General features: G+C 24.2%; 2 protein-coding genes across 2 annotated transcripts; both read right to left on the minus strand.

Annotated features, from left to right (window-relative positions):
- Positions 1-4,636: 4,636 nt before the first annotated feature.
- On the minus strand, positions 4,637-6,536 carry LOC145839256 (uncharacterized). The gene is made up of 4 exons (XM_082946854.1): positions 6,377-6,536; positions 5,913-6,088; positions 5,265-5,560; positions 4,637-4,952 (listed from the first exon to the last, which is right to left on the minus strand). The coding sequence occupies exons 1-4, from the start codon at positions 6,500-6,502 to the stop codon at positions 4,735-4,737; spliced, it is 816 nt and encodes a 271-aa protein (XP_082802980.1). The 5' UTR covers positions 6,503-6,536; the 3' UTR covers positions 4,637-4,734.
- A 14,019-nt stretch (positions 6,537-20,555) lies between these two features.
- On the minus strand, positions 20,556-21,566 carry LOC145839257 (kelch-like protein 25). Its single transcript, XM_082946855.1, has one exon. The coding sequence runs from the start codon at positions 21,564-21,566 to the stop codon at positions 20,556-20,558; it is 1,011 nt and encodes a 336-aa protein (XP_082802981.1).
- Between the last annotated feature and the right edge of the window lie 1,541 nt (positions 21,567-23,107).

Raw genomic sequence — 23,107 nt, forward strand, 5'->3', positions numbered from 1 at the left:
TATAAAGTTAAAATTAAGTAAAAACACTAATTTTCTAACAACTCAATTAAGCTTTTAACTTACCGTAAAGAGAAACTTTAATAACAGACATAAAGATTGACATTTCTAACAAGTCTAAACAAACATTAACGAATTTTATTAGGCTGTAGATAGTTAACGTCAGTATTTTTCTTGTCTTTCAGTAGTTTTTATTTTAATAGTTTCATCCTCAAAATGTACTATTATTATTTTAAAGCTACAGCAGATACTCAGTTAATCTAATAAGTTCATATTACTTGTGTATATGATATTTGTTTTAACTCCTTGAATTTCATTGTCGAAAACCTTAATATTACCTTTTTTTGACAACAGATTTGTCATGTTTAATGTGTTTCGTCACTTTACTGTACTCGTAACACTTATAAATTCGTGGGAAACTTTTTATGCGGTTTTATACGGAGGTTTTGTTTACGTATTTTCATTGTTTACTTTTAAAGTTTATTGGTAATGACTAAAGATAGCTAAATTTAGGTATAAACTTTACAATTTGAGTTGTGTTTAGGAGAAACTGTTATTAACTTTATTACTAACGCTCAGAGCATTTTTCTAGCATGAGAGTTTTTTGTAATGTTACTAGCTACTAGAATTGCGACGTATGCTTTTGTTTTTAAAGTTTTAAATCATTAAGGTAAACTAAAATGAAAGAAATAGTTACTAAAATTAATCGTCTTCATATTTTAAATACCTTCTTTACCACATATGTAAAAAAAATATATTTAGGGTGCATTATAGAGTCTAACGCCATACTTTAAACATGTAAGTTTTTTTAGTTATCTTTAGTCTGTACAAAATTACTTTCTGATTAAATTTTACTTTGAAAATAATCTAAAAATTTTAAATCTAGACACGATATCCACAAGCTTAGGTTTTTCGTAAAATTTTAGATAGTTTTAAGGTGATATTGTTCAAGTAATAGAATCATTTATCTATAACAAAATGTTTAAGCATAGCTAAGCTTTGACTAACCTAATTATAAATGAGCTTTTTGAATTAGTTGTTTCTATTAAGTTTAAATTCAATATTTCAAAACTTTAAAGAATATAGAACGAATGTAAACGTTACATATTTTGATAATCATTTTCATAGCTTGGGCATCAGAATGAAAAGTTATTTATAACGAATATGTCATAACTTAGTTTTTCATTTTTAATTTCTTCTTAATTTTCAGTAAGTGTTTTTCCTCAATTTAGTTTATGTCTTTTAAAAATGTTACTTAGAACAATTTTAGAAAACATATAAGCAAAAAAAAAAAGAGATTGGCTCTAAAAGTAAATTTCGTCATTTATAAAGTAATTGTTTAACGCTAGCACTATCGATGTAATCTATTTTAAGAATCTTCCGTGTTAAATAAACATAATTATCATCATAAAAGCTAATTTCATGCATGAGTTGTTTCATAATTGTTTATAATGTATTTGGTTATAACGCGAAGAGAATAAATTGTTGTTTGTTTAAGCAATTACTTTATTAAAGTTACCAATCATAACTTTTAAATAACTAAATTTTAGGTTTATAAATAAATATTCTTTATTATTATTATAACTAAGCTTGTACGACTTTTCATTAGTTGGTTTTAAGTATTTTGAAACTCTAACAATTACAATTGTTTAAAAAGAAATAAATACACCTTGAAGTTTTAAACAGATTTCAGTGTAGCGTACTTCAAATAGTTTTATAATTATTTGTTTATTAAAATGTTTAACAGAATGTTAGATGTTTGTTGAAATCTTTTACTTTAGTTGTTTAAGGTTTTGCATCTAACTAAAAAACTTATTAATAAGGTTTAACATTTAAATAAACGTCAATGAATAAGTGAAATTTCTCCTTGAATTGAAAACAAACTCTTCTAAACCAACAAAACCATTTAATCAAATTTGCACACAATTGTTGACAAAAGCAGTATGCATTAGATTTTGATTATATTGTTAGTGTGTATTGTGCAGAATGAGAAGTTGCAAATAGCCTTAAAATTCAATAAGATATCGTAAATCATTTTAAGTTAGACTTTGGTTTGTTTTGGAAACAATTACAACTTGATGAGAAAGAATTTGTGTGGTTTTACAAAACAGCTACTGTGTTTTTTCAATGTTTGTGTGTAAATATTGAAACATAATGTTTGAAACATATTATTGAAAAACCTAATTAAAATGAAATGTTTTTTTTTATTTTATAAAGATTTACTTAAAGCCCAGTGAACTAAATAGTAGTAAATTGCAGATTTTTTTAGTAAACGATTAGGGTTTAAAAAAATTGTTGTTACTTATAATCTAACAAAATGGTTTAATTAATTTAATTAGCAAAATGACAAATAAATCGATAGAAGTTGCTTAGCAACAAGTTGCAAAAAAGTTTATGCAACGGTTGTTATTTTAGTTTTGGTACTTCATGTGATTTGTAAAAGGTGACGAAAATAAATGAAAATTTCACATTAAATGTGTAATGAGGTTTATGCGTCTATTATACACATATAATCATTAAGTTTACACTAGCACTTGATAATTAAAACAAATACTGCTTCAAACAGAACATTACGTCATTGTTTCAGTGGGTTTTAACCTCGATAAATCAATTTCTCTTCAATTGAGAATAATCGGTAAACAGTAGGAAAGAGGTTTTGGTTTGTGGCAAAAATATGTTTATGGTCGTTTTTATTCATTTGATGAGCTAGATACTCTAATAGTATTTGTTTACGTAAATTTTATACTTAAGGCTTTTGTCTAGCTCAACTAAGTGTTAGTTTAAAACTCTTTAAAGTATTTTATCAATAAAAAATAACATTGTATTATAGATTAGTCTTTGTCAACAGGTTTAATAAAAATTTTGTATCTATTTTATACTTTCTAACTACAAAAAAGCTAAGCAACGTAAAATTTTTCGATAAATTTAATACTTAAAACTATTTTATAATTTCTAATCAATTAATTTTTATCAATGAAGAATTTAATAAAGATAATTTAAACAGTCAGTCTAAAATATATGTTTCCTTATTATAAGTCGAATATTTTTAATCAAACACCTGAATGAACCAAAAATTTAATAATTGTTAAACTAAAAACACCACAAAAACTTATTGATTGAGGTTTAGTTGCGGGTAAATAAATTATTAAAATAATGCGGCCAAATAATTAAAATAAAAATAATGCGGCCAAATCAATAGTTACTGAGTTTAACTTCAAATAATTTATCAATCTAATTATCGATTGTACTTCAAAGCATAAGTGGTTGAAGTAATTTATTTGAAAATTGCGGTACAAATGCTTTTATATTGTATAATGTGATTAGAAAAATTCAAATTGTTACAGTTGTAATGCGCGTTTGTAAAGTTGCCAAGGCTGTGGTTGTTTTTTTGATAACTTTTTGTTGTCTTACTGACAGCAGTCTTGAAGTTAAACAAGTTTAAAACTTATTATAACGTAGGATTATAACTAAACAGTTACATTAACATTGTATCGCTTACATTAAACTTTATTAAAACACTAGAAAATCATAAATAATTACAATAGTAGTTAGTTTATAATAGCAAATAATAACTGACTTTAAAAAATTATAAATTATAATAAAATATTTTAAAACTGCTTATTTTCGTTTAGTTTAATAGTTTGTTTGTCTTAAAGAATGTAAAAAAATTAACAAGTAAATTACCATTATTTATTCAACTTATTGTTGTCAGTAAAAATATATTAAAGTACACTAAAACTTTCATTAAAAGTTTTAACTTGATTTAACATGATAAAGCAAGTAAAATTCTAAATCGTAAAACAATTACTATACTTCTTTATCAACTTTTAACTTTATCACGTTTAAATTACTGCTTATTTAACTCATTTAACAATAGATTATGTCAGAATAAAACGAACACTAGTTCAAAACTTTTAAAGAATGACTTAAGTAGGTACACACTTTTAACAAGCAAAAATTTATTTTTCAAATTTATTTTAAAACTATTAAATTCAGCTTTTAAGATTAAAAAATTTAATTAGTGTTATATTTTGTATCAAAACTAGTTAAACCAAAATTGATACAACAAATATTAACTCAAATACAGTAAAAATTGTTTAAGAATGTTAAAATTATTTTAAATACAAGTTTGAAATTTATTTTTTATAGCTATCTTAAAGTAAAAACAAGTTTTGAAATATCTAAAACACCCACCAAATCGGTATCTTAGAATAAACAAATAGGTTATAAAATGATTGTAATTTAACACTATAGTTAGCTACTTCTTTTGTTAGTAACAGTACATGTTGTGGTAAAATTAAAGCATTTATACTTTGTAAAACAACACTAACACCTTGATAACATCAGATAAAGTTCATAACAATGTTTTTAGAGTAGAAAACACAAATAAGTTTGCAAAATTTGAGCTTATTATAAAAAAGGTTTCTGATTTTAACCTAATTAAATGTTTTTAATTTACAAAACTTTTAAAACATAAAATACAATCATTATACTTTTATATCAGTAGTAGCAATATAAAACTTCAATAAATGTGCAAAGAAATATTTTAAAAGAAAACATGCTTATAAAACTAGTTCTATCTAGAAATAAAAACATTTAAACGTAAATTAGGAATCAAAATTCATTACAACTGGCAGTGTCTCTCTTTTTCTTATACACCCACGCTTTTACACCAACAAGTTCTGAAATGACGATACGTTAATTAAGAAACATTACACTCCGCTTCCACAGCAGCAATCAATACATCTTTATTTTCCTCTTGTGCTGATGCTTGTTGTCCAAGTCTTTCACCGTTTCAATGTTAAACGTGCTGTTGTAGAGCTCCCTCAATGATGATTTCTGTTCTTTCAGGTCTTCTCCGCTGTGCTTTTTCCTCACGAGTTTTAGTATTGCGTTGGAGAAATCTCTGGATTTTTGTCGCAACATGCTTGGTTTCTTCTTAGGCTTCTCAACATCTGTATTTAAACCATTTGTTATAAGTATAGTATTGATTTATTAAATATTATTAGCAATCAAACGAAACTTTTTTTTTGTTTCTTCGTTATGAATATTTTAAACTTTCTGTATGATTTTAGTTCTAAAAAAGTATAGTTTAAAAACTATTTTTATCTTTAATGGTTATAAATTTAATCTTTCTATTTTTAATTAATATTTTAAAATAAACTTCTTTTCTAGTTATTTCCGTTTACATAAACTTTATATTAAAAATTATAAATATCCCTGTTTACTATATTACATCTTTATTAATATAAACAACATAAACTAACTTTCATCATTAAACAGTTTGTTGATGTCGTGAAGGCTCAAATACTGAAACTTTGTTACATTCTCCCCGTCCACTTTAACCGGTGGCACGCACCAGTGGTCGTCAATCTCCACCTCGATACACTCCACTGGTTTCGGCAGCTGTGACGTCATGTATTGTGACGTCATCATCATGCTACGCGTAGATCCTCTCCTGTTACGGTTGAATAAGAACGGGGAGGACTTGTTGGATTCCAAAGAGTTGTTTGATTGAAGGATTTTCTTGTTGGACAGGTTGTTTGTTGAGTGGTAGAAGAATCTAAAATTTATACTTTTCATTATTTTGGTTGTTAAAATTTTAACTTATTAATTAATGTTTATTATATTTAGTAAATTTTAGTTGGATGTAAGATAATCAGGTTATACCAAAGGTATATCTACGCTACACATTAATTTTTTTTAAACAGTACTTTGAGTTTATAAAAAAATAAAACTAGTACAAAAAGTCAGAAATTCAAAAACATACATACTGGTTATTTGTCATATAAGAATAACTAAATATTGTGATTGCTTACATCGAAAAACCTTTAAGTTTAAAGTATATAATTATTGATAATATACAATCAATTCAATATACAATATCTTTTTATTATGACATTAAACATGCTTACCTCGAAAAACTTTTAGCTTTGTTCAATTTCCCGGGTTTGAGATGAGACTTCTTATTAGACCTGTTTGAGCTGTGCATGAAACTGTACATGTTTGTGTTGATTGGCTGCTTTATCACTGGTGATTCAACCTTATTGTCGTTGTTTGAGTTGGTACGACTTTGTTTTGATACTCTATTCTAAAAAATTGATTAAATTTATAACTACAAACTGTGATTAATTCATCCATATTTTTTAAATAAATGATTAAGAGATTAATTTTGAGACAATTTAAATTACCTTAGATTTGTATTTCCAACAATATTATAAACAAGAACAACTTTTTTGTATGTATTTTCTTTTTTTTATGATTGAAACATGACATCATTATTAATAAAAAGTATTGTTTTACCTAAATTAACGTTAATGTGTTTTTATTTTGTTTTGTTTTCAAAACGTTACGTACAAATTAAAAAACATTGTTTTACCTCATAAATAGTTTCATTTTGGATCAGGTTGTCAAATTCGTCTTTAAGTTTTACCAAACTGTTTCCAAGCTCTTCGTTTTCAAAAACTTCATCAAACCATCTTATACTGTTCTTGGAAGAAGTCATTTTTATTGATAAAAGAAATTATGACTTTGCTTTAAATTATAAATATCTGTATAGAAAACTTTAAGTTGAAAAAACAAACGTTTTTGATATAATTAAATTTCACCTTGTTTTTTAGTAGTTTAATTTTTTACTTACAAAAACTACTGCTCTCTAAGTATAACAAAACAAAATTCTAAGCAAAAAAAGCCACAACTATTGATCTTGAATAATTTATTAGCTTCCTCTAGCAAAGCCAGGTTGACAGAACTTCAATAGTGGTTAACCTTTGCTTCTAATTAACTTAATTAGCATTTAACAAATGTCTAATTAGAGCTTAGTAATGGAAACACGTTAGCTAATTAAACTTGTAACGGACAGGCCACTTAGAGGTGAATATAAGTTTTTACTCATATATTTTTGTTTACAGCAATTCGATTGTGCGTAGTAACATTTTGTAGATAATTATATATTGTTATATGCTAAGGAAATAAAAAATACAAAGACTATCCATAAAAATATCATTACTGATAAATATATTTCAGTATGAAACATAGTTATATAAATATTAATTCTTATAATATGACAGGTGAATATCTTAAGTTTTAAAATTTCGTCCACGTTTTTTTAAGTTTGTGAATATTCTAAATTTAAACCAGCTATTACTAAACTTAGTTTTAATTTTTATTTAATAACAGTTTTAATTAAATTTTAGTCTCTGAGACTAAAAGCTACATTTTGAGTTTAAGCTTTCATTCTTTTTTTATGTCTAAACTTTTTTTGAAGACTTTTTAGAAAAGGGACTCTTGTTAAAAGTTTTCCTGTTATCCATTAAGTATGTAATGGTTTATAGATAATTATTCTAACTATAAGTTTTAAGTTAACAGATACAACTAAAATACATTCAATATAATTTTCAGATTATGTAATAGGTACTTAAAATAATTATTTTTTATTAAAACTAACTTGTAGTATCGGATTTTTTTTACAATATTTAAAGTTATTTTAAAAGTATCGATACAACTAATGAATAAAAATAAAAACTGCTAGCATCGGTTTAGTAATTATATCTGCGTAGACTTCAAAGAAAACTTGTTGCCAACTAGTTTTGAATAATTAATACATACTTCTTTGAACTCCTTTAAACTTAAAATTCAGAAAACAAAATATATGCTGTTTTTACCTTTATCTAACACAAACGCAAAAGACTTTTTTTTATAAAAGAAAATTAAAATATTTAAAATCATAATAAAATAATATTTGATAATAGATAAATCTTTATGGTTTAAAGTTATTTTGCAAACATTAGTTTTGTTTACAAATGTTTTTTGTTTCTTTTTTATTTGCTATCATTAACAATAAGGAAATGAAAGTAGTAATTTTACGGAAGATTAATTTTTATTTATAAGAGAAAAGCAAGGTAACAAAATATTTACGATAAGGCAGCATTTATAGTATTTGGTTGCATTAAAATGATAGCTTTATTGGATAAATTTCAAGAATAGGATTTACAACTTATTGCTTTCATACGTCAATCACTGATAAAGTTACGTAATGTTTTGTACAGGTTTGTTTGTTTTCGTCAAAAGTTACCAAAATATGTTTTTACTGGCCACATAAACAAAAGTTTTTCAAAATAACAAATGTTGGAACTTAAACTGAAAATAAAAATACTTTAAAAAAAGTATTGCGCCATCTACAAAATAAAAAAGTATATTGATTCTTCAATTTCGCTATTAAATTACTATAAGTCAAATGAAAATATATTAGCTGAGAATAATATTAGAGTTAAACATTAACAAACCTTAAGCTGCAACTTATAGTTTAGTATTTTGTTTTTGATGATGGTAAAACTGTTTATTTAAAACACTAAAAACACTAAATATATACGTTTTAATAATTAATTAATTATAAAAGTAGTTAAACACAACATCTGCAAATCAGTACACACTCTTTGTATGTTCTACTACAGTGCTTGTACATACCATATGTAAATCAAAAAAATTTCTTTCTATGTTACATCTGCATATACATCTGGGATGCGATGACAAAAACAAAATTTCTCGCTTTCAATTAACAATCTGTCTCAGTACTTAAGTTTTCAAGAACTTTTAGAAAATTTTATGATATTTTTAGAACTGATAATAAATTTTTTTAAGTAAGTTAAAAAATTCAAAGTTGCTAGTTCTGTTTTAGTTTCTAGTTCCTTTTTATATTAAATAAAACATAAAAAGAAGCACGTATACCGTTTGTAAACGTTTTTATAAACTATTTAAACGTAATACTAAACTATTGGAAACTAAATTATTACAACTTCTTTAAACAATTTTCATTTAAATTTTCTATATTGTACTTAGTACTTTAAATCAAGTTAAATAAAGCTAATATAAGTTAAATTCTAAGACTTTTAATTCAAAAATAATATACTTTTGTACTTATAACTTTAAAAATTAAACCAACAAAAATTGAAACACTATTAAGTAAACATATAGTTTAACACATTTTAAAACATTTAGTATAAACATAAATAGTATAATTCAAATAGTAAATTTGATAACATTAGTACACTCCAGTTAATACAAAAAACTTTAAGTTAAATATAAACTGACTAAAGAAAAACAATAAAAACTGTTATAAGCACTTGAGATACAAAAGACTTATCTGGATGATTATTACTGGCTTATGTGGTAAACCTTGTTTCAAATTAAATTTTCTTTTTTTCTCCTACAAAGCCTTTTTCTCACTTCAAGTGTTGCTCTCATTAACACTAAAAAAGATGAATGAGGTTGAACAATAGCACTTGAAAAACTTAATTTTAACCAACTATTTTATAGTCATTGTAAAGCGTTTTCAATATCAACAATTATAAAGTTGTTAAAATTAAACAATAGCGGACTTAATTTAGTAACTTAATAAAAGTACAAGGTATACTTTTTATTAAGTTACATATTACTCATTTCTTTTATTTAAGATGTTTAATAAAACAAATTTACACTTGAAAATAATTTTCAGAATTGCTTTTAAAGCACTTTTTGTACAAAACTTAAAGAAAAACTTGAAGAAACGTTTTCAACGACAGTGCAATAAAAACAACGTTTTATTTACGATTGTAACACAAGCCTTAAGTTGTTTTTCAATTCTGTTTTGTAGTTTTACTTATATGTAAATGTTTATTTGTTTACTAAAAACGGTTTATTTCTTTACTTAATGAACAAAGCCTAATCGTTAAGTAAATAAACGGTTTTTTGTTAGATTCAAAAGTTGTTATACTGAAACTTTTGTAATTTTAATGGTAAACAACTTCTACTTTTCATATGTACTATACATGTACATATACATATATCTACGGAAACAAAATCTTAACAATACCACGTAAAAAAAAACACCAATTAAGAACGACTATAAAAGTGAAAAAATTACCATACACTGGCATATCATCAACATTTAACTAATTTGTTTTTATTACTTGAGTAAAAGTAGTTTTTTTTTTCTGATTGATTTAAATTAATAGTAGCTATTTCAGTAGAAAAATTCAACAAAAATAACTAACAAAACTTAAATAATAACTAATTAACTTATTGTGGTATTTCAAGCCTTTAAACTCGTTTAAACTTAAAATTAATAGCACAGGTGGCTTAAACTATTGTTTCTTAAAAAAATAAAAATTTTTTAGTTTAAATGAGTTTTTTTTTAAATAAACTGAATTGCCTTTTAAAAACACTTTGTAGTTTAATTTTATTTTGATAGAAAATATGTTTTACTTCCTTATTGACTGTTTTGAAAACTAATTTTTGTTTACTTTCAAATAATTAATGTGATTTAATGTTCATTTTCTATCAGTAAATATAACTAAATGTTTTGTTAGATATTTGACTACAAAGTTTGATACTTCCCGAGTTATTATCTGAACACAATACCCATACAGGTTCTTTAACGTTGTTAGTTTCCTTTTACATTCACCAACGAAGCTAAGCCTATAATTTACTCTCAGAGTTACTCAAACACAACAGTACAAAAGATTTAAGATAAGTCGGAACTTATTGTATTTACAAACCAAAGACAGTACAGCTTTACTAGATAAAATTAGAGAATGGGATTTACTATTTATAGATTTTGCTTGTCAATCATATGAAAAACGTGCTGTTTTCACAAAGTCTTCATAAGCTTTACTCAGCTTAACTCACAAGCCCTTAAAAACGATCTTAAACTTTGAATAAAAAACTGGCATTAAAAATTTTTAATTATAAAATTTTAGACCTTAAATTCATACTATGTTTACACTTTAACTTTTTTGCCCTTAATATTACCTTTATTATATTAACAGCTTTTTAATATTTAAAGCTACGACTATTTTTGGCTAAAACTTTTTTTTTTAAACTACGAAAGTTTTAAAACTACGCATTACAACTAGCTATTTGTAAAATTACTCGTAACAATTTATTTGTTGTTAGTTAAATTAAAAACAAACAAAAAAGTAAATTACTTTTATACTGTAATCTTAAAAACATAAATATATAATAATAAATATCGTCCGATCTTAATAAAAAAGAATATTGTTTCATCTAGTAGTTTTTTATATAAGTTCGTAAATAATGGTTTAATATATTTTTGACTAGCTCTTTCGAAACAAAAGTACTTTAACAATATACTTCAACTTTCGATTTCATGAAATGAGTCAACTTAGCTCAAAAAAAAAAACACATGATACAACAATTTTGAATTTTTTGAATAACTAAAGTATATCTCAAATAGTTCAAAATCGTTTTCTTTTTTTGATTAACTAGCTAAAAAGTGTATGAAATAAATCAGTTGCTACTCAATTTAAAGTATTTATATAATAGTAACTATAACTCTACACACAACAAAACCTTAACTAAAACTAGTCCAATATATAATTTCGGTTAAGCAAAATAGTTCAAGCTAAACAAATTTTCAAAGTGAAAATAATAAAAAAAAAATTAAAAAAACTTAAACCACTGAACATGAAAAAATTGTGTGATAAGACTGGTTTCAAATAGTTACTAGTGATTACTTTTTTATAACGTGAAGTGCTTGTCTCAATTCAATTGTCTCTCTCTCATTTAAAAAAAGTTGCTGCCTGAACAATATCCAAGTGTTCTGAAAATAATGTTTTTTTCAGAAATAGATTGGATACTTATTACATATTGCATTTTTTAAACAGTGGTTTGTTTTTTCGTTTGACGAACTATTTGTTAAAAATAAGTTTTAATACTTTTGGTATAAACTTAAAGTTGCAAAATAAAATGTTTAATGTATCCGATTAAAGATTTATTTTGTTTCTGACAATCATTTTCAACTAAAATTAAAATATGGTATAACAGATTTCAAGCAAAACTTTTAAAATTACAAAATTGTAAATCCAAATGTTATCAACCGCAATTAAAAAAAAAATGCTATTTATAATTAAACAAGTTAATAAAGTTAAAAAACTAATAAAAAAAACATTAATATTGTTTCGTAAAAATATCAAAAGTAAATAAACAAATAAACTTTTTAATCAATCTTTTGAAAATTTGTCAATAAAAAAATAAGTAGTGTATGTAATTGCTTTAGCATTAGTGTAAATGAAATCTATTAATTAAAGTAGTTTAATTATTACATGTATAACATACAGTAAAATTATAAAAGAAAATGAATATTTTGCTTATTTAATGGTTTTAATTAAATCTTTAAACAAATGGTAGGTTTGTATTGATGCTCATTGAGAGACGCTTCTGTTTTAGTAAAATTAAGTACAAAAAAATAACTCTACAAAACAAATCTTTTATATATACCTTTAAACTTATGTTTATTTTGATTTTAACAAATTTAATATCATAGTTAATGTTCTAACAAACTTATACTAGTTGTTTCGCAACAATCTTTTTTTTTGTATGAGTACAGAGTTTAAAACGAGTCTGTATGTGTAAGTCTGTAAGTCTGTAAATTGAATTTTAAATGTTTGAGATTGACACTAAAAGGTTTTAAACGCTTTTAATACGTCAATTAAATTATTTCTGGCTGCACTATTGTCTAGTAAAACAATTGTTCTCCAAATAGTTTAGTACATTTTAATTTTTTGTGAATGAAAGTTATAAATATGTTTACTTAAAAATAAATTTAAATATTTTTACTAAATTATTTTTAAATAGTGGGTTGACATTTTTTTTTGAAATATATAAATCGTTTAGTTTTAAAGTAGAACTTCCTAATCTTTGAGTGTTTTAAAAATCTGTTTTATTAAGTTAATCTTGTTTAAAAAACACAAACTTAAATACATTTACTACGCATATGTACTTATTTTTCAGTATATTTACTTCTAAATTCTGATATAAACTGCTGATTACTTTAGATGTTGAATTTACAATCTATTTATAATTTGCTTTTTTTTAAACATAAAAAAAACTATTTTCAACATTTTTATTAGAGTAATGTTTGTTTTTTGTCTATTGATATTATTTTAAATCCATTGCTTGCTTTTGTAGATTAAACTTGTTTTAAACAAATACAGCTAAAACTTCTAAAATACCTTTTGTAAACTTATGCTGGTTTTAAATAACAAAAACCTTTTTCTGAATCTATACTAAAAACAAACAACAAACTTCTGCTGTTTTTGTTTTTGCCAAAACCAACACATACTTCCTAAAAAGTATAATATTTCAGTTCTGTAAAAATAGATTTTACCATGACATAGCTGTACAAAATATGCATGATATTCTTGTATTTATGGTGTTTTGTTACCAACTAAAAAATTCTTAAATCAATAAGCTAGAAACACTTGCTAGTTTTGTATATCAATGAATTTTACTAAATGCATATTAAGCATTTTAATTTTACTTTTTGACTAAAAAACAAAATTTTACTCTAAACAATACATTTAGAAAAGTTAAATCGTAAAAAAAGTAATTATTCGATTAAGTATAAAGTACAAAACAAATTCTTTTTATACTTTTTTCTGTTTTATTATTTTCGATTTAGTATTATTTTGTTTTCTTTTGTTAAAATTAAAACACTTTTCTTGTGTTTTGTATTATTTCCACTCTGAAACAATTAAACTCTCCTGTAAAGTTTATATGTAAATAGTAAAATTTAAGTCTACATAACAAATACATTTATCTTAACTAAGTAGGCTATGTTTAATTAATCATTATTAAAAAAAAGTAGTTAAAGTACTAGTAATATTTTAATGTTCAATAAAAAATCTAAAATAAAATGCTATCTTATTCTAACAAAGAGTTATGCATTTCATTATAAAAAGTTTCATAATTCAAAACTTTACTTCCTAGTTCATGGTATGTGTCACTTTCAACTCTTACAAAACACATGACGTTATAATACTATAAAAAGTTTATAAAATTTTGTAGTGCATATAAAACTCTTTTTTTAATATTTAAGTTTTCAACTAAAACAGACTTATTATTTTAACATAGACAAAGGTATTTCATAGAATAACCTAAGTTATTTTATCATACCTTGTGTTCAAAAAACAATTTAGTTAAAGATAGTTATATAAAGATAAAAAAATTCTTAAAATACTAAAAGTATCATGCAACTCAACTGTGTTTGGATTAAAACAATGTTTTCTTAAAGCCTATATTATCTAAAACCTGATATCTAATTGCACTAGTACGTCATTTATTAGTTTTAAAGTATGTAAAGCTAAAACATCGTTACTAAAAATGTAATTCATTGTAACTTCTTTTAAAGTAAAGGTTAAAGTGTTATAAATAAACATTCTATAGTTATTTAAAATAAAGAATCTAATTTTTTAACTGCTATATACTATACTGAAATAAATTTTGTTTAGAATTAAAACAACTAAAAACATCAGTAAATTACAAGTTAAACTCAAGTATTGTGCAACACAGTTAAAGTAAGTTATTATTCTTTAAAGGTTAACTAACTTTATTGGATAATTACTTATAATTTTGTTGCATTAAAACACAAATAAGACAGCTGTGTAATAATACTATTTTTGACGAAGTTAAGCTTTACAGAGTATAACATAAGTTTTTCATATGTACTAATAATTTGTTGGATTTTAATAATAATAAATTTAAACTACTTCGATATATGTAAAACTTTTTACAATTACTTTTAAAATAAAATGTTAAAAGTTTTTGTTTTATATTTTAAACAGCAATAAGAAAACTTCTTCTAGATAGACTCTGACTTTTTTCAAGCAAGAGTGTATTTTTTAAAGCTAAAAATAGATTGTACACCAAACAAATTAGCGATTATATCAAACTTGAAAGTTGTTATCAGCAACTGTATCAAACTTATCGCTTCTTTGGACAGGTATATTTGCTTTGCTCGCTTCGTAAACCTTGTTTAAACAAATCTGATAAACTTTTCATGCCAAAAACCAGTAAAGCTTATGATATTGATATATTCTTGTAACTACTAATATTAAGCGTATCAAATTAGTCTATAGTAACATAAAGTTACACTAAAGGTGAGAACTTACTTTAAACTAAATATATTTTCTTAAGTTATTTTTATAAAAAAAGTAAACTATTTATAAGTTATTTCAGTCGTTACGACAAAAAAAGTAGTTGAACTTTTTTATTAAAACAGTATTTTTATTTTAAGCAAAAATTTTTTATCTTAAAACTTAGTCTCTAATAGTCTTTATTGAAACAAATACATTTTAAAGTTTTAGAGTTACATGTCTATTTTTTCAAATTAGAACTAAAAAAAAACAATTAAAATAATTATGATACTTGAATTGTAACTTAGTTGTAATTTAGCTGAAACTGATAAGTTAAACTAACACAAGTATATTACATAATTTTTATGATGTAATATTAAAGGATATAAGACTCAATAAAAGCTGGCAGCTATTAATTTAATTGAAATACCATTGGATTAAATAACAGTGTTGAAACATTGAAAAGTGTGTGAAAGGATTTTTCAAATTGACATCTATAAATCCCATTGTGTCCCTTGACAGTTTATTCCGAAAAGAATTTATATTAACTTTCAATTTTCTCTTTTAACATGAGATTAAGAAAGTTTTCTAAATAAGTTACAAGATTGATTGTTTCCAGTAACATTATACGACTTTAAAACAACTTAGTAGTATAGCAAAGTTTATAAATCAATGACAACTTTATAAATTTATACAAATCTACAACGAAAATTTACCTGTACTTAATGAATTAGTCTTAATTTTAAAATTAAAAACCTCAGTTGTTCTAAAACTTTAATAAAATTTATAACAAAAACAATTAAAAAAATAAAATTTTGCTTTCATTACTTTAAAATGAGCTAGTTTTTTATTAAAAAAGTGCAAATTAGTTTATATCTTATAGTATTTAGCTTTACATTTTTGTATATCACCTTTCAATTTTCCAATTCTTTTAACAGTAATAAAATACTATTCATCATTGTTAAAAGTACCGACCTGACCTTATATAGCCATTAATACTTTATTATCAAAAAGCAAGTATCAATTGAGAGGGATTATAGATATAAAAGGGAAGTAGTCAATATTGTTTAATGTAACTCGTTTGATTTTTTTGTTTTAGTATAAATTGAGAAAAAAAAAATTAAAGCTCTTTTTTTACCTACCCATTTTTGTTCTAAATTCATTTAGCAATAGGTTATTATTGCTTAAAAACATTATTATCAACGGTGTAGAAGAGGTATTAGTTTTCACTAACTTTCTTAGTTCGGTCACAATTTTGAAGAAGACGTACAACTTTTTTAGCAAAACAGTTATTTACTATAAACAAAAACTTAAGTTGTCTAGTTTTTTTTTAACTACAACTAACAATGTAAACACATTCATAAACAAATACTTTAAACAATATGTTTTTCTAAAAAGTCAATCTTTGTAAATTTAATCCTTGTTAACATCAGTATGGGTTATTGTTGGTTGTAAACAGTAGTACTTATTTTTCAATTTTACTTGTAAGTTTAAGAAACTACTCTATAAATTCATAAGACAGTAACAAATAAAAAAATGAGTTAAGTTGCTAAAGTTTACATAAAGTATGACTTGTTCTTAGATAGCACTGTTACTAAAAGTAAAACTAGTTTCCTAATAAACTAAAAAAAAACTTTTACTTTACTTCTAGGTAAAAATGCTAGATATTTTATTTGTATTCTTAAAAGCTAATGTTTTTTATAGTGCTCAGATTTTCTAGCACTTACTTATTTTATTATGAAGTATTTTTTTGTAAAGTGTAAATTATAAAACATGTTTAGCGTCATTAGAAACTTGTTTTTATACTTTTTATTGATGTTTGGTACTTTTAACTTCACTATACTTGATGACTTCTAATTACAGCTAAAACTAAACCTAAAACTAGAATAAACAAACTTAAAACATTAAAACTCTAAAGTTCACTGCAAAACTTTTATTTTTTGAGTATTTTTATTTCTCAGTAATCACCAAATTCTTAACTAACAAGTAAATAAACACTGTAATTTCAAGTTAGCTTAACACAAACGAATAGCTGTTTCAGTTTTGTATTTAAACTAGTCACAAACATTGAAATTAGTAAAATTTTTCATTCTATGTCAACCATTACAAATCGTTTAAAAACAAGCAACAAAAAAGCACTGTAACAAACAAGTATAACAAAAGGCTTTTGTCGCGAAGATTATTTACTTAATATTGTGATGTGGCTACAAGCTTGTAGAATATCTTAATTTCTCTCTCGATTGAAAACTTCTCTCATTTTTAAATTTTACCGCTGCTTTGGTGTTAGCACACAGACACTTTAAACAGCTTGCGAATAAAAAAATATTAAAAATAAATTTAAAAAAAATATATTTTTTTTGTTCAGTTTTGTAAATTACTTTTCACACTTTAGATACTACAAATGTCAATGTTAATGTCTGTTTCGCTTAACGAGTTAATATACTCAGGTTGATATATAGTAATTATGAGAATCATATATATTTCCTTTTAGTTTGCATTTTGAATTTAATAATAGCTATTTTTACAGAAAACATAAGATATGGACTTAAAGCATTCTTTTAAATTGAAATTTTTAAATACGTTGCTCTAATACAAAATAATTTGTACATATCATACTAAAGTATAGATTATGTGTTTAAAATTTTAAAAAGATTTTAATTCCTTTAAATTTAAAATCCTTAAACTACTCGAAACTATGAATAAGAATTAAATATTTATATTTACAGTAATCTTTACGAAAAATTTTAAAGATAATGAGCTGCTGTAAAACGAATAACAGTTCTTGAACACTAAATCTTTATATTTTTTAAATACAACGTTTTACTTAAAAGTTTTCTGCTCTAAAAATAACTTCTAATGAGTAACAAATTTAAATGATCACTAAACTTACTGTTTGAAATAACATTCAAACTAGTCTTTCGAAGAACAACAACTGTTAGCTGCTTAAAGATTACCGCATTCTACAAATAAATTAAATATTTGAACACGAATCAAATATTTGCTTCAACAAAGTATTTAATACATTGGAGTTTTAAATTTATTTTGAGACTTTTTTTTTTAATTTAGTAAACTTGACTTATTTAAACTCTTTTAAAAGTTCTAAAATACACAGCTTTAAAGTCGTAATCAATCATAAGTTTTAATGAACAAACAAGATTTTAAAAGGTAACTATGTGGTGTGCGAATCGATAACCGAAAGATTTTGTCGACCACTAAGTGCGTCTCTTATTTCAAATATAAACTAATTTTTAAACAATTAGTTGAAACTATAGAAAATTTAAACTCTTAACATATTCTTTTACCTTACAAAACTTTGTCAGTTATAGCGTACTAAGAATATGATAATGATAAAATTCAACTTTCATAAGTAATTCTAGTAGTACAAGTAAGTTTTATTGTTCCCTATCTAAATGAAACATTTATGCTGAAACATATTTATACATAAAAATTGTGTAAATAAATAGTTTAGTCATATTTTAGTTGTTAACGTTTGCTGAAAGCTATTCTATCAACAAACCTTGCCTTTACTTTATTAATTAATTAAAACAAGCATTTAAAGTATTTCTAATTTTGAATTATTTAAATTTTTAATGTCTATATAAATTTTTAATTTCTTAAAATATTAATTGTAACAAAAGTCTTACGATTAAAGCTATTTTATATCAGTGTTTTCATAAGTAAAATTACTTATGTTATGTCATTTTACACATACAATACTGAAAAAAATTAACTTTAATGTCGAGTATGTACAAAAAATTACAAAAATAATTTATGAAATAGTTATAATGTTTTCAGTTAAGTGCTTTACCTGAGTAAAACATTGCAATTTGTTAAAGCTGACTTTATGTTCTGCTTAAATATTTTTTTTTTTTTGGGTTTGATAAGGTATTCTAAATTATAGATTAAGCTAATAAAACTAATCTTAACTGACAAAAAAACTTAAAGACTTTACTAAAACGATTATTTATATTTTTAAATATGATATTTAACTTTTATAACAATTACCATAAGTTTTTTTTCTGACAAGTATACTGGGCTGTGTTTATCTAAAGACCATCAAAAATTATCTTTAATAATATATCTACAATTAATAACAAGTCTTGGCTTAGTAAACATTTAATATTTTTTGAAAGTTATGGTACTAAAACAAAGTAGCATTTTGTAATGATACTGAAACAACATAACAACATTTTTGATAATAATACTTAAATACAGGGTTCGGCATGCATTTAACGGTCAGACCTAATTTCAAAAGAATTTTCACGCACTGCGATTGAGGTTTTAGTTTCTACTCTTCATAACAAACCCAAAATGTGTGGTATAAAATTTGAAATTGCAAAAAATTGTAGCTAAGCCATATTTTTATTCTTCATTTAAAACGTCTGAAAGTTACGGAAATGTTAAAATTCCTGACCCAAAAATATCTAGTGTAATTTTTGTACTTATTCTCTTATTTTTACTTTTGTTTTCAAACCCCGTAATATCTAATGCAAGCTTTAAAATGTCTTTAAGGGGTCATGTTTTACCGTCCATGAGCCGCATTCAAATAATTTATGCTCAATGGTAAAAATCTGACCTATAGTTAGTCATTTTGGTCATTAAGTATTTATTAACACCAATGGCTAAAACTTTATTTAACCTCACTTGATTTTGTAAAGTATTAATTAAATATATAAATAATAAAAAAACTCCAATTGTTATTTGACGCTGCGAAACAATGTTTCACTCGTTAGAAATAATTCAACCGAGATCGTCAGTTGACAGTTAAATCTGTAAAACCTCATTTTCGATAAACATGCAACAAGACATCACTCAATACTTGAAATAAATTTTATTTTTATTAGTATATAAAACACAAAATAAAGCTTTTAATTTGAAAGTGTCATTTTATTAACAGCATAAAATTAACAGGCGAACTCGTACGAAGGTAAGAAAATTATAAACTTCGTATTAATATTATAAGTTTGAAAATAAAATGAACATACTTACAATTTGAAGGCTGGTAAAATTTGTAAACAAAAACAATTTGCAATTATAACACTAAAAACTTAACTAGTACAAAATATGTTTAAAAATTTCAAGTATCATATGGTGACGTAATTATAAGTTTTATTAATAAACCTTATAATTTCGTAAATTTATTACAGCAAACTTTTATCATTTCGTAAAGTACAAAATTTAAGAAAAAATTTTATAAATTATAAGATTTGATATCAAAAATAAATTAAAGTACAACAGTCAGACTAAATTTGTTTTGTTGAATAATTCTTGAACCAGACAAATCCATTTTCAATCTCGTCGATAAGATTTTTTCTCAGTGGGCAATTTGTTTCAACTAATGGTGTTAATACCAAGGTATCTTTGTACAGGAAAAATAAATAAGATGTTTTGAGAATTTAAAGGATTCAACAGACCATTTATTTTTATCGACATCATAACAAACTATTGATGACGTTTTTTCTAGGAATATTAGGATTCTGTTTCCAATCGATATAGCATTATTAAAAATAATACGACTATCATGTGATTTCAAAGAAACAATTTTTTTACAATCATTATCAAATACTTCACAAAAGTTTCTTTCATCACAGATAACGAACAGTTTATTTTTTACAACAACTGAACTGTGATAACTATGACCATTTATCAAACGAGGCATTGTCGACCATTATTAGCAAACATATCATACTTTTCTACTGACTTTAATTCATTATTATCAACACCAATTCCACCAGAAACAACAATATTTCCTTGAAAAGCTACACAAGCTGCATCACTTCTTGCTTCATTCATTCCGCCAACTTCATTCCAACTTTTTTCTGCTGCATCGAATTGCAAACAAGAATTTATTATTACATATTCTTCAGTATCACTATAATTGTAAGAAAAACCACCAACAATATATATTTTATTAATGAATGCACAAGCACAAAAGTACCAAAGTTTATCGACCGTACTAGTAACTGCAGTCCATGTATCAGTACAAGGAGAGATTTTTTCAATATACCATAATGCCATGTATAATCTATTAATTCCACTAAAGACATAAACTTTGCCTTTCACGTAGATAGCTTTTAAAATTTCTCTCCCATTTATCATTGGAGGTAGAAGCTTTGCATTGTTTAGATTGCTACTATCAATCTCATGTAAGTTTGCTACATATATTCTACGTTTGCAACCATATCCACCACAAAATAAAAAATAAAACTTCTTTTGACTGCAACATCTGCTTGTATAAGTACCACTTGACTTTTGATGTAAGTTCTTTACGTCTAAGATAACTTGTTCGAGTGTGCTAAAAACTTCATCATTGTCTATTAATGAATTGATTTTATCTGAAACATGTCTGAATGCTGGTTCTGATAACAAAGGAAGTCGGATTTTTAGAAACAGTTGTTTTGCATATTTGATACGTTCTTCAGTGTTGTGTTTCAACCAAGTAATTACTGCGTTACATATTTCAACTTCTGAGTGAATATTTAGTTCAGAACTGCCAAGTATTTTTGAAACAATATCAATATATAAGTGCAACAAGTTTTCAGTTTCAACAACCGTTTGAAAAAAACGTTCTATGTAAAGCAAAGATGACTTAGAAATAGTGCATAGGTTAAATAGTTTTGCTGAACTATAAAATGCAAGAACTTTATCTTTAGTCATATTGAATTCCTCGAAATATAAGTTCTTTAGACTTCATCTCCATTTAACATAATCTTTTTCAGCTTTAAATCTACAGCTAACTTGTTTTCCTCAGTCTTGGCTATAGCTGAAGAATACATACATTTGTATTTATTATTATTTTTTTAATTTTTAAAAACCTTAATTTTGCTTTGTTTGATATTTATTAAATCTTAAGTTTTCTAAAAAATATCAGAAGCTTAAAATTGATCATTGCTAGCCTGAAAAATATCTTTTCAACATAAAAATAAGTTTTTACTCAATTATTAAGGGACTAAAACATTGAGATAATGCTTAATGTGTTGACTATAAAAAATAGAATCAAAATTTACTTTGAAGGTTAAAACATGTTTTCTGTTTAAATGTTATAACAGTTCATTGAGTATTTGCTTATTTAAAAAAATTTAGAACTGTTTATTTTTGAATATGATTTAATAATTTAATCGTAACATTTTATATAATTTCGTTGAATTTATATAAAAAACATAATTTCATGATTAATAATGTAATTGAAAACTGCTTTTTCAATTTTCAACTATACAAATATTAACTTAGAAAATCAAATTTTAATTTAATGATTTTTTCTACAACTTAAAAAATAAACGGATTCTAGTTTTTTTTCTTACCTCACACTGAATTATTTATTGAAGACTTTGCAACATTGTCTTCAAATCGTTTTTGTGCATTTGTTTTAAAGTTTTCTACTGACGTGTACAAGATTAAAAGCTGGACTAACAGAATTATTTTAAACCTGAAAAATATTCTATTATATATCAAAACATTTAAAGTCATTTATAATGCACTAAAATTGATTAGTTATCAAACTGCATCAGGTTTTGCTTATCAAGTTATTTATAAAATAAAATGTCTACTTTCGTTAGTATAAAAAAAAAATTTAAATAAAGTTTTGTAATAGTATTGTTCACTGAACAATAACAAAATCTCTTAAAATTTGGTTATAGGACCTGGTGCACGAAGAAAAATATGGTTATTGTCGTACATCAGCTAGATACAGTTTTACGTCATTGTCCAGGACATTAATGCTAAAAAATGCACAAATTAATTGAAATTAGGATCATAGTAAACCTAATGTACTTTAGGTATGTTTGTATTAAAACTACTTTGGGTATAATATGAATAACTTTATTTACAAAAAAAATATTACATCACCCTTATGAAAAATTAAGACAAGACTAAAAATTTACAATTAGAATGATTATTTTTGTGCAGAACATAAAATAAATGCAAAAAGTACAAAAACAATGTTTATCACTATAAGCACTCAGGATAGTTAAAGAAAATCCTTGTATCAAATTATAAATATAGAAAAAAATATTCTTTGATAAGATTATACACTTATGAACATTTGTCCACGGTTAGTAGCAGTTTAAAAACTAATTTAATTTTGTTAGAACTTGTTTCATATTTTAAGCAATTATTAAGTAACAATTCACTTGTTAATAAAATGTCTTATTTAATGAAGTAACTTTAAGTTGTTTTTTTTTCGTCTACAAATAAACTCA

The sequence above is a fragment of the Thalia democratica genome, chromosome 6, assembly GCF_965202585.1.
Source record: "Thalia democratica chromosome 6, ktThaDemo2.hap1.1, whole genome shotgun sequence".
Taxonomy (NCBI): Eukaryota; Metazoa; Chordata; class Thaliacea; order Salpida; family Salpidae; genus Thalia; species Thalia democratica.

Excerpts from the sequence above, each read along its gene's own strand:
- LOC145839256 (XM_082946854.1), bottom strand. The coding sequence starts at position 6,502 with ATGACTTCTTCCAAGAACAGTATAAGATGGTTTGATGAAGTTTTTGAA. Across the intron at positions 6,089-6,376 it reads AAAATGAAACTATTTATGAG|AATAGAGTATCAAAACAAAG; the intron begins GTAAAACAATGT and ends TCAATTTTTTAG. Across the intron at positions 4,953-5,264 it reads CAAACTGTTTAATGATGAAA|ATGTTGAGAAGCCTAAGAAG; the intron begins GTTAGTTTATGT and ends GTTTAAATACAG.
- LOC145839257 (XM_082946855.1), bottom strand. The coding sequence starts at position 21,566 with ATGACTAAAGATAAAGTTCTTGCATTTTATAGTTCAGCAAAACTATTT.